This window comes from Ambystoma mexicanum, chromosome 5q (assembly GCF_040938575.1).
Source record: "Ambystoma mexicanum isolate Mex_15411 chromosome 5q, UKY_AmexF1_1, whole genome shotgun sequence".
NCBI classification, from domain to species: Eukaryota; Metazoa; Chordata; class Amphibia; order Caudata; family Ambystomatidae; genus Ambystoma; species Ambystoma mexicanum.
The window spans coordinates 933,997,785-934,010,791 of NC_090933.1; the positions used below are offsets into that span (position 1 = coordinate 933,997,785).

The 13,007-nt window shown below is 49.4% G+C and overlaps 1 protein-coding gene across 1 annotated transcript in view; it reads left to right on the forward strand.

Annotated features, from left to right (window-relative positions):
- The window catches only part of GRHL2 (grainyhead like transcription factor 2), a 567,062-nt gene that overhangs the window by 420,219 nt on the left and 133,836 nt on the right, over window positions 1-13,007 (forward strand). Inside the window, exons 10-11 of the mRNA XM_069621448.1 lie at window positions 6,030-6,117; window positions 6,227-6,372. Coding sequence (XP_069477549.1) covers window positions 6,030-6,117; window positions 6,227-6,372 — 234 coding nt within the window. The remainder of the gene's footprint in view (window positions 1-6,029; window positions 6,118-6,226; window positions 6,373-13,007) is intronic.

Consider the following 13,007-nt stretch of genomic DNA (forward strand, 5'->3'; position numbering starts at 1 on the left):
GGAGGGAAACTTCTCTCCTGGCTTTTGGCCGGCTGTGCACTAGAAGGGAAACTTCTCTCCTGGCCTTTGACTGGCAGTGTGCACTAGGAGGGAAACTTCTCCCCTGGCCTTTGACTGGCAGTGTGCACTAGGAGGGAAACTTCTCCCCTGGCCTTTGACTGGCAGTGTGCACTAGGTAGCATTGCTTCAGAAGGAATAGTTTGCGTCGTGTGCCTTAGTGTGCAGTGATTGATGCTGAGCAGTCCTTGTTCACCTGGCTGTATAATCATGTGGTAACTTGGGTGCAAGATGTTGCGTTTCCAGCTCTGGCGGCGCACTGGCTCCGCCTTGTGAGGTCAAGCTTACTGCTCCATGGCCGTGCCATGGCAAGCTTCTCCTGGCGTGTGTGTTTTGCTTTGGACAGAAACGTGCACTTTACTGTACGGTTTACACCAAGGTCAGCCCGTTTTATTAGTATGCGTTACCAAAGGTTGCTGTTGTCAAGCTAGAGCTGGCAATAGCTGGCGAGTTAAAGAGCTCGCGCAGACCTGACTCAGCGTTCTCTATAGAAGAACCCAGAACGATCTGCAGCTCGGGGGGTTCCGCTGGTCCGCGTCATGCTGCCACAGAGGAACCCGACCGATCATCACAGAATACGACGCTTCTGGCTTCGATGTTTCGTGCTTTCTTTATTACACGCGAGAAGTGGGGGAAAGAGAAGGGAATGCGTGAGGCACTCTGGGCTCGCCATAGGCTCTTCGAGCCCTGGGACGGCAAGAGATGTGCGAGTCCCCTGATTTCCATAACACTGCTTGACACTCATGGGGATCATGGAAATGCACATTAAAGATGGCAGGAGTAAGCCAAGAGAGCCAAATATACTTTGTTATGTCGGATATATGAATGGTCAGTGTTGTTATGCATTGAGCACTACCACGAGTGACTCGTTTATTTGTAGTGGACAGTGAGAACTGACTATCTTCTAGGAAATCTAATTTTACCACAGATACAATTATATGACCAGGATCACACACTATAGGCAGGTGTATAGGCAAGTGGTGAACCGGGATTGGAGACATGTCTGCAACTCGTGCACGTGACTACATCACTCCCGAGCTGTAGTTGGTCAAAATTGTGTCTGGCTTTCAACAATACTGTGTGTTATGGAGATGACTTGAAAAGCACACACATTACCAAATCACTCCAACGAATCCTTCTGGAAAAGCAGTAAGGGTATGATTGTAGAGTTCTGTTCCCATCTTCACACCCCAACATCACAACTTCTAAATACCAGAATGCAGTGCAGTGTGGGGCCAAATAATTGTCTCTGGGTTTGTAACTGTACTTTAAAGACGCTAAGACACACAACAAACGCTAATGTGTAGCAAGGTTACCTGGTTCTTTTTTGTACATTTTCAAAGAAATGGTTCATACAGGTTGTGGCGACAGTGTGACATTGACGTAAAAAAGGCTTTTTGGTGTGTCAAATAAGCACACATGAAAACATGGGAGGCAATGTAAAATGACTTTTTTGGCCTAACATTTGAATTGTTCTAAACGAAGGCACGTTTTGGTACCTTGCTGGGGCTTTGTATGGTCTTTAAGAATAGAAATGTAGCTATTGCAATTCTTATCACCAACATGGTTCCATTAAGGTCTTGTCCACAACAATGGCTACTCAGAAGAACATCGCTTATAAATAGCTTCCCATTTAAATGCTCTGCTGTAGCAGGGAGTGTAAAGTGTTCAATTTGCAATTCCACAAGTGGGCCTGCTGTTCTGCTGTGTTGCATCTGCTGGGCAGGGGTAGGGAAGGGTTGCAGGGTGGGTGATGGGGGCAAGGAGTGTTCTCCAGGGCCTCACAGAAGGGGTTGGGAGGTGACTGCATAGTTACACTCGTGACTTGCAGGAAACAAACATTGGCAATGCCAACAGTTTGGGCTTTTGTGCAGGCCTGGTCTAGGCATTTGCCAGGCACTTCTGTGGTAGTATTAACTGGCCTTCGATGGTCACAGCTGTAAAATCGTGTGAACGGTGCCTGGAAAATGCCTAAAACTTGCACGCAAGCCACAACAGTTGCCTTTGCCAATGCTTGTTTTGAACAGGATTTCGGTGAAGGACACACATAGTGCTTATAAATGGAGTGGCTGAAGGCAGACCAGATTGACATTTTTATTGCACTAGTAGCACGTTTACAGCTCCAATTAAGTCATTAACTCTCAGCACAAAGTTTGATGGCAAGGCCTGAAAAGCTAGCTCAAAGAGATCCACGGATTATGTGTTTTGGGTGGGGAGCGGCAGGAAGTGGGTTGGAATGGCAATAGGGATGTTCATGGTCATGGGCAGTCAATGTGTGGGTAAATAACCAAACAATGCCTAAAAGCTTTGTGTCTCTGCCCATATGCCATGTCTCCCTAGCTGCACTTCAATGCAATAGTATTGGTTTATATGTGGCACGTAAGCGCCACCTAGTAGCTGAAACTAAAAAGGCTTTCTGGCACAGAAGCAGTGTAGACCCTCTAGTATACACTCTGCATGGAAGCTGGTGGCGGATTGCCCCCCTTCAGCACCATCTGGGTGGGGCACTGGGAGATGCGCCAGGCTTCCTATGCCTAGGTCCTGCACGGAAGACGCAAGAGAGAAAGGTACGGCAAGCACGCAGAGGAGGGAGAGGGAACCACACAGCACACACGCGGGATATGTGTCAGCACAGCACAGTAACAGGAGGGCCTAGCTACTGTGTACTTTAGCTGCAGCAACTTGGAATTTCCAGGGATGTGCAACAGCTCCACACCCCTGAGTAGATACGGAAGCGCTGGCAATAAGCAGCCATACCCTTACTTTAAAGGAGACCCCTCAGTGCGTGGGCACATTTCTAACTTGTGTTTCCACACATATGTGATAGACTGGTCCATGAGACGTTAGCAAATGCACCCCATCCCCTGCCCCTGCATGTAGCTCTATTCAGACCCCTGGCAGAATGTCCCTGCCCCCAAAAAGAAATCCGCAAAATGCGTGTTTATCATTTGTATATATTTACGCCTCCCACGCAGAGGTGGCCATTCGAAGTGTCCTCCTGACCCCGACCCTCCATCCGCGTGAGGTCAGTAAACCAATGTAGGTGCCGGGAACACAAAATATGAATCCAAAAATTCGGTTGAAGCCCTAGCAGAGTAGCTTTCTCTTTTTAACACAACTATATTTTTAAAGCAGATCTACACACTTAGAAAACAATACAAATGAATGCATGATTTTCTGTTCTTCACGTTCTGTTTCATTCACGTCTTACATTTATCAGTACAACTAATGCATTAACGACTGATAATGACAAATTATGAACAAGCACATGGTTAATTTAGCATTGTTAATTGCTGCTTTTTAAAGCTGTTTTTTTCATCCAGGCTCAGAAATGATGGAACGCGGGCTTTCATTCTCTGGCTTCAGCCGGGGAATCATACATGCCTTAAGTCTGGTCTGATAGTACAGCGAGTAGAGCGCTCCCTTTGACATCTGTGTAGCGCCTGCTGACGCAGGTTCGAATCCCATAAATGAGCACCACACACCGTGGGTAATAATAAGCAGCGCTCAGAAACCTGAGGGTGCGTAGCACTATATAAATGCTCAATTATTATTATTATTATGGAAAGGTGCATATCTGGATATTGGCTGCACTTCAAGCCAATATCGATGAGAGGCTCAGATCTCAATGAGGAGCCCATACTCCTGTCCTTCCGGATATGAGGCCCTCAGAGGTTCATCAGGGCCCCTGTTGGAGCCGTTATCTTCCTAATGGTAATCCAGAGCCTGCATTTGCACACAGCAAAGCCTGACTGTCTTTTGACATAATGTACAGACGCACAGAGACCAGACAGGAACATTTCTTCTGCCTGCAACAGAAAGCTCTGTGCTCAGTTTTTGTCAGACTTTGAAATACAGAGATATTGAGCACACGATCTCATCCTATTACTTCAGGTTAAAATATTTTCAACTACTGAATAGCCATCAAGGTTCATATTATTCACCATCAAAAGATAGGTCATGTGTTCCACGAATATGTTTCCAAAATAAGCTCACAATAGGTAGGCATTTGAAAGCTGCGATTTATCTGCAGAAGCTATCTGCACTTGTACAAAGCGTGTACATTGAAGTAGCTGTTTCCAACTTAACATGCTTCCAATGTCACTGTGCTGCCATCTGGTTGTCACAGTTTATTTTGTGGTTACCCTCAACTCAGGAAGTTCCTTTCCCCCCAATGAATGTGGCGCACAACAAATCACTATGATTTTGATTCGGGTTCTGTTTGGTAAGACCTCCAACCCGTCTCACACCCAACCCCAACAAGTAGCCGGTACCAAAATGCACTAAGAACCAGGCCGGTGTGTAGTAAGAATATATATTTATTAATTTATTTAAACCAAATTTGACAAATAGATCAACATGAGCCACCAATGCTGTGGCAACACAAGAACAAAAATGACTTTCATGCAGGCACCAACACAGCGATAACACTGAGATATGCAGTCACAATTATTTCTTTTTAAATCACCCACCAATGCAGAAAAAGAACACTTCAAGGCACACAGTGATTGCTGATTTGGTTATGATACTTTTCTCTCAGCAACCCCCACCCTCCAAACATCAATTAGACTTGGCCTCTCTGAATTGAAGGCCAGTGGCAGAGAGTGGGACCACAGTGGGAAAATCGTTTTGGGATTCATATCACAGATGCAATATGAGAGAAAGAAAGGCAAGTGGAATTTCGTTTTGCCACACCTAAAAAGAACAGGCAGGGCTTTGTGGTTTGGTCAGAGCACAATGGGATCCGTGGGGAATTTCGTTTTGCACCTTGCACACACACATGGAAACAGGGTTTTGGGATTAATTCTTTTGGCAAATCTTTATGTCTATACTGGCTCAAAACACACTGGGAAGAGCGTGTTGGTTTGGAATGCCAACAAAATACATCCCGTGATTTCTATAGGGGAATTCATTGATTTAGTTTAATTAAATATGCCAAGGATCTACACAGACAAACAGGACATTTTGCTATGTGGAAATACCTAAAACAATGCTTGAAGAATGCAGGGCCTACACAATCTATGGCTTTTGGGGATAATTTTACTTAGAGGAGAGGCCTTGAGATGAGCATCAGGGCAGCAGGTCACCGCTGGGACAGCAAGGGTGTTAAGTCCAGAATAGTCCCCTATGGCTCCTCCAAGGGTTCCCAGTCAGCTTCTATTTCTCCAATGCAAGATTAGGGCCTCTCTGCTGGGATGTTTTGCGCAAGATTTCAGCAGCAAGTTGCCTAGCGGAATAAGTGACAAAAATCCCAGATCTAATGCAAACTGGTTTACTTAGAGGGCAAATGACATCAAAAACTACTCATGATTCCCAAGAAAGGGATTGGTTTGTTTTCTCTACCCACCTCCCACCTCTGTGCTAATAAGACAAGGATATGGGGGCGTGAGTTTAGGACAGCTGGTGGAGGAGAAAGCTTCATCGTCCCAATTTGACTGTGGGCTCGGCTTGTTTAAAACTCACAAAATCTCTCAACATGGCAAATACTCTACATTTTGAAATCTTGATGTGCATGAATATATTTTTGATAACTACATTTTAAGGCAAATAAGATGAAGCTAATCTGAAGTCAGCACGCCCTTCCTATGCAGAGATATGTTTTATCTTAATTTACATGAAAAATATGCCACTTCATTGTTCCCATGTTAATTATTTCCTTCACCCTCACACCAACTCTCACATCTTTCGGAATCAATGGAAGGCCCAAATCAAATTTACATTAATAACTTTAGCTATGTTTATCACACAAACATCGTTTTTGCATGGTTCAAAGGGGGTTACTGTCACCTTTAATAAAAGTCTGTAATGACCGTTGTGGCATCTACGATGCCCTTTTTATGCAATAATATGTATTTATGTATTGAAACTGCAGTTTTTTCTATATTCGCAAGCTTCTTTCTCACAATTGTTTCTTTAAATCAGGTCATTGTATAAGCGGCACTGATATGCTGGACTTTCTTTTTATATGTCAGGGGGCAGAAAGGAAAATCCGGGATGAGGAAAGGAAGCAGAACAGAAAAAGAGGGAAGAGTCAAGTGGCGCAGACGCAGTGTAATAACTGTAAGTAAACCTGGAAGGTAATTGGGCAACTCTGCCGCTTCATCAATGCTTATCAAGTCAGGTAGCACAATCACTCATTTTCTTAATGCCACTATATCATTTTGGACAGCAAACAATGGGAAGATTTCGGCAACCGCGATCCCGCTACAGAAGAAAAGCGACATCACGTTCTTTAAAACCATGACCGACTTAGACTCGCAGCCGGTGCTCTTCATCCCCGATGTTCACTTTGGAAATCTACAGCGAACCGGGCAGGTAATAACCGCATGCATTGCACGCTCGGGGTTCATACTGTGCCACACTGTGCCTGATTTCACAGATGGGCGACTGCGGCATGAATACAGGGGACTGGAGGTGACATTCTAGCAAAAGAGCTATGTGTTCATGAAACGGTTTTCATGCTAAGGGCTTGAATTCTATATCACTGCAGTCCTACTTAGAGCACAAATGCAGAGGTAACATGTGAAATGTGTTGTTATTTACAGTGTTTCTCACACTGTGTATTAGAAAGTACACATGTGTGTTTACCTTTTTTAAGAGAGTATGCTATCCCCTTAAAGTCTACGGCCACTGGACACAAAGCGAGCAATCAGCACATGTAATAATGAGTCACTTTTAGTCCTTTATTACTCAATTCCATCCCAATTTACATTGCTCATATTTTCTATATGTCATACATTGCAGTTCTGTAATAGGCACAATTCCCATCTATCAGATGTGCCTTTTGTATAACCCAATGTTAAGTATAAGTGCTATCATTACTCCTATTCTTTTAAACTAGTCATGAACTGAAACATGTTTGCTTTGCACTTGTACAGGTAAAGTGGTGTTGTAAATGTGGACGGATCACGTCAAAGGCCTGTCTAGAAATTGGTTTTGGCCCTTCCATTTGCTTCAAGATTGTAATCTGTTCAAATTATTAGCACTAAAATGGCACAAGTCCACAGGGAGCCATATCTGATTCGGGTGTGTGACTGTGCGTGTGCGTGTGTTTTGTGTTAGAGAGGTAACGGCATTGGGGCCTGTTAGGGCCCCGCTTCTTACGGAAGCGGGCCCACGCAGCAGATCCGGTGCACGCCGGAATAACACGCGGGAGCCTCTGCTGTGCACAACCGTCTTTATTAACAACAGCCGGCGGAACTGCCGGAAACCCCTTGTCCCTCCCCCCTTCCCCTGACGTCACGTCCGGAACGTCAATGTCCTGATGACCCAAACGGGGTCCGCCCACACAACGATGTGGGCCACCTGACATCTCCCCCCTTTTTAACACGTTAGTTGGAGGGCCCCTCTCTTACCCCATCTCCTCGATGAGTCGCATTGGTTTCATGCGACTCCTCTGCGGTCGGAGTGTCTTGCACAGGGTCGGTTCCTCCCTGTCGGGTGTGGAGCGGGGCACTTCGCCTTCGGACTCTTCTCCGTCTCCCTGATACGCTTCTTCGCGTGGTCTGTCCTCTTCGCTGTCACGGTCCCATTCCCAGGGGCCTGCTGGCGTCAGTCTGACTCGTTTGAAGTGCGAGCTGTTCCGGGTTATTGTTGAGTGATCACTCCTTTGTGCCGTGACCATGGAGCCTTTCTTGTGTGTCACAACCAGCGGTGTGGGTGCGAAGGTGGCTTCCTCCTTCCTGTTCTTGGGTTGTCTAAGCCACACTTCGTCTCCTGGTTGCATTGTGTTCTCCCGAGCCCTCCTTTTCCTGTCCGTGATCTCCTTGGTTTTCGCTTTGTTTGCGGTGTCATTTATTTGCGCTTCTTGTTCCAGCGGTGTTGGGCTTTGTGGTCTCGGGTCCTCTGGTAGTCGCGTGGCGATCGGTCTTCGGAACATTAGGTCTGCCGGGCATACACCCGTTGTGCTGTGGGGAGTGTGTCTGTATTCTCGTAGGAGTTGATTGAGGGCCTGTTCGAATGGCTTGTTCTGTATATGGGCTATTTGTAGAGTCCTCTTTATGTTGGCCATAAACCTCTCGACCATGCCGTTGGCTTGTGGCCACCGGGGGGTTATGCGTCGATGTTGAAACCCCATGTATTTTGCGAATTGTTGAAAGTCTTGACTGATGAACGTGGGGCCGTTGTCGGACTTTATGATCTTGGGGATGCCATAGGCAGAGAGCATCCTGTCTATAGCTGGAATGACGCACGTCGTGGCGCTGCTCTCTACTATCTGAGCATCCGGGTATCTCGAGTGCTCGTCCATGAGTACAACCACGTGTGTCCCATTGTTCAGTGGTCCGAATAGGTCTATTGCCAGCTCTTTCCACACTTTGTTGGGTAGCGGTGAGGGTTGTAGGGGGTTCGGGTGTGGCGGGGGTGCCACTTGTGCGCAGACGTGGCAGTTTCCCACTATGTTTTCCACCAGGCGATCGAGTTGGGGGAACCAGACTTTCTGGCGCAGGAGGCGCTTTGTGGCAACTATGCCCCTGTGTCCTTCATGGGCTAGGTGTATTATCCTCTCCCGGAGAGTTCTCGGGACAATGACCTTGCAGCCTTTTAGTATGACGTTATCCTCCACCACGGTCAATTCGTCGCGGACTTGATCTAGCCACTTGACGTCTTCTTTCGTGGTTTCTGCTTCATCCCTGGCCTGCTGTCTCATGAGGGCCATCTTGTCCACTTGAAGGCAGTGCCGGGCGATTCGCAGTGCCGGGTCTGCTTCAGATTGTACGGACAGCTCCAGCCAACCTACTGGCAGTGGTTGTAGGTGGTGGATGATGTAGTTGATGTACGCGTCCGCTATGGACGGTTGGGACGTCGTTGTGGGCATGGGATGTCGGGAGAGATAGTCCGCAGGGTTTTCCTCTTTTCCTGGCCGGTGTTGAATGGTGAACTTGTAGTCCTGCAGCCGGAGTCCCCATCTGGCAATTCTCGGTGGCATCCTGGCCTTTGGGCTGCCATAGATGGTGAGTAGAGCCTGGTGGTCCGTGATGATAGTGAACTCCTTGCCGAAAAGGAATAGGTGGAAGTATTCGCAGGCCCAGACAACCGCGAGGCTCTCTTTCTCCGCCTGAGAGTATGCCTGTTCTGTGGTCGTCAGGCTCCTGCTGGAGTATGCCACCACGTGAGTGGACTGTGGCTCCCTGTGGTCTTTTTGCGTCAATATGGCGCCCAGACCCACGGGGCTGGCGTCCACTATCAGCTCGGTGTCACGGTTGGCGTCAAAATATGCCATGTCCTCCGCCTGTGCGATGGCCCTCCGTATCGCTTCGAATGCTGCTTGGCATTCCTTTGACCATGTAAACGGCGTGTCCTTCCTGGTGAGAAGTCGGAGGGGATTGCTGACGGTGGCATAGTCCTTCAGGTATCTGGAGCAATAGCTGGCCAATCCCAGGAACGATCTGAGGTCGGTGGTGTTGACGGGGGGTGTGGCAGAGTTGAGGGCCTCCACTTTCTCCGGGTCAGGCCTCATGCCTTTATCTGAGAAGATGTGCCCGAAGAACCTCAGCGACCCTTTGGAGAATTCGCACTTAGCTTTGTTTAGGGTGAGCCCTGCGTCGTCTAGTGCCTGGCATACTCTGTGCAGGGCCAGGTCGTGTTCTTCCTGTGATTTTCCGTATACCAGGACGTCGTCGGAGTAGTTTAGGCAGTTGGGAACGTGCCTGATCACCTTGTGGATCTCCTCCTGAAAGATCTCAGCGGCCGAGGATATGCCAAAGCTGAGCCTTTTGTATTGAAATAAGCCGAGATGCGTGACAAACGTGGTGATGTAGCGGGATTCCGGTGCTATTTCGATCTGGTGGTAGCCTTTTGTGAGGTCTAATTTGGAGAATATCCTCGCCCCGTGGAGTAGGTGAATCATGTCTGTGATTCTCGGTGCTTGATGTCGCTCCCTTTCGATGGCTGTGTTGGCTCTGCGCATGTCGACGCATAGCCGTATGGATCCTTCCGGTGATTTTTTTGGGACGGGGACGATGGGTGAAACCCATGGTGTCGGTCCTGAAACGGGTTCTATCACGTTCATTTTAATGAGCTTGTCCAGTTCCTCTTCTACTTGTCTTTGAATGTTGAACGGGATGCCTCGGTAGTGTTGGGCTACTGGTTTGACCTGAGGGTTGATGTGGAGGTGCACTTTCCTGTTGCGGAGTTTGCCCAAACCTGTGAAGAGTCTGGGGAATGATTGTTCAATTGAGTCCGGCTTGGCGAAGTACTTATGGGCCATCAACTGGTATAGAATGTGTACCAGTCCCATGTCAACTGCTGTCCGGAAACTCAGTATGCAGCCGCTGTTGGCTTTGGTGTCTAGAACGTATAGCTGGATCTTCGCCGTGTGTCCTTTGTGTGTGCATGTGGCCGTGATCACGCCTTTGCATGGCAGGGGTGTCGTCGACCCGTAGGGGAATATGTCTACTGTGGCTTTTCGGATCTTTGGTGGGGCGGTTAAGGACTGATATGCGCTTTCGCTGATGATGTTAACCGTCGCTCCGGTATCCACGAGGAATTTTAGTGGAGTGTGGTTCACTTGTAGTGTCAGGATGGGGCTGTGTTGGGTGGCCGTCGTGTTGTCCTGTAGGGCCCACACGTATCCTTTTTTTCTCTGATCTTCTTCTGACGAGAGGGTGTCCGTGCTGGTTGGGAATCGAGTCTCCACGTACCTTACGAAACGCCGCCTGTGTGATCTTCTTGTGTCCTCGGATGACCTTTTGTCTTCGCGTGTGTAGCGACTTCTGCGATCTCCGTCGTCTCTCCTGTTGCGCCGCCGTTCACTGTCCGCTGGCGGCCTGGGCGGACTCTGTGGTGTGGGCCTGCGCCTTTCCTGGTATCGGTGTTTGGGCGTTGAGTGAGTAGGGGTGTTCTTGCACATGGCCCTGTAATGGTCCATACCCCCGCACGGGGCGCACTTCTGCCCTATGGCCGGGCACGTGCCGGAGTGTGGATATTCGTAGCCGCGCTTGAAGCACGTGGCATCGAGGTGTTTGGTGGTTTGATTTGAATGGGTGTAAATCTTGTTGATTGTCTCCGCGTTGTCGCTGGGTTGATGGATGGACACCTTGCCGAGGTTGTCCAGTTGCGAGTCTACCGCTGCTTCCATGCGGGCCAACGCCAGGATTTCTTCTAGTGAGCGTTGTTTTTGTAGCAGTTGCTTGCGGAAAGGCTGTGAGAGGCATCCGGCAATCACTTGGGACCTGAGCGCCTCTTCGTTGGAGTATCTGTGGAATTCGCAATGTTTTAGTTTGATGCGTAGGCGCATCACAAAATTGTCTATGGACTCCCCTTTTTCCTGTCTTGTTGTGTGGAACATGTGGCGCTCATAATCCACGTTTGTGTGCGGTGCAAAGTATTCAGACAGTTTGGCGTGTAGTTGGCTATAAGTGACGGTGTCCACATCCAGCAACTCCCCCGCAATGTCTCTTACTGCTGGTCCCACTGCCATGAACAGTGTGTTTTTCAGCCTCGTGTCGTCTGTCAAACCTATGGCCCCTGTGTAGAATTTGAAGTCTCGTAGCCATATGTTCCATCTGGGCCCTAGGTTGGAAGTGTCTCTGATCTCAAATGGGTTGGGCATATGCATGACTTGGGCTGCACCTTCCTGATGTACCTGCGGGTTGTTGTCCTGTGCAGTGTCAGCGCTTCCAGAAGCTTGTCCTGCTCCCCCTGATGAGGACGCCGGGGTGGATGCGGCATCCGACATGATGATGCCGCCGTACGGGTATGGTGGTGCTGACTTATGTGCACTGTGGTCTGCTGGGCACTGACGTCAGTGTTCCCGCTCAGTGCGGTCTTTGGCCTGTGCCGCTGCTGTGTGCTGTGGGGTGTCTCCCCTAGTTCAAAGCACACGTGTCCTGCTGGCGTCTCAGCACGGGTGTTTGCCGTGTCACACGGGGCCGGGGCCGCGCTCACGCTGTGTTCATAATTGTGGGCGTAGAGTTGTCGGGGGCGTGGCCACCCGTGGCAAGTGCTCTGTGGCGCTTGAGCGGCCGTGACTTGGCTTATTTTTAAAATGTCACACGGGAGCCGGGGCCCACGATGCGTGCTCGGAGGCGCTTGAGCGCCTGTGTTGAGGCTTACCCGTTAAATGTCACACGGGAGCCGGGGCCGCGCTCCCACGGTGTGCGCGTTGCAGCGGAGGGTGACAGGCTAAGGTGAGGCCTCTGTCACGCGGGAGGCGGGGCCTTGCCTTGTGGGCACCCGTGCCCGAGGCGCGCCGACGCGCTAAACTGCTCGGCTGCAGACCTCGGCACGGTGCCTGCGGGGTCCGCGCCTGCTCGTCGCCAGTGTTAGGGCCCCGCTTCTTACGGAAGCGGGCCTACGCAGCAGATCCGGCGCACGCCGGAATAACACGCGGGAGCCTCTGCTGTGCACAACCGTCTTTATTAACAACAGCCGGCGGAACTGCCGGAAACCCCTTGTCCCTCCCCCCTTCCCCTGACGTCACGTCCGGAACGTCAATGTCCTGATGACCCAAACGGGGTCCGCCCACACAACGATGTGGGCGACCTGACAGGGCCCATTCAGAAAGAAGTTCCTCTGACTCACCCTTGCTTCACAAAGGTGCACTTACTCCTGATCTGTTGGCAATAAGTCAAAGCGGCCCCATTGCACTCTATTTTTCTTCACTCCTAAAGTTCATTGAAGATATTTAAGTTAGCGACCTGAAAGCTGCATTCATTTTCAGAGGTAAAATGAATCTAAGCAAAACACTTCATCAAACAACGAGAGACGCTGGCCTGGCAGGGTGTGCGCTATGCTTCTCGGTTACACCGGTGCTTTCCTAACGTCACGTCACGTCACGCCACGCCAGCACACGCTTACTCTCATGTGGTTGCCATGGGTTTATCTGGAGATCACGTGCCCCGCTCGCGGGAGTGACTCGTGAACTTTTAGCCTCGTGCAGTGTAAATATTCGGCCTATTTCTCGCACATGAGAGAAATAAGCAATCGTTGTCCCGAGGAAGTTTGGCGGA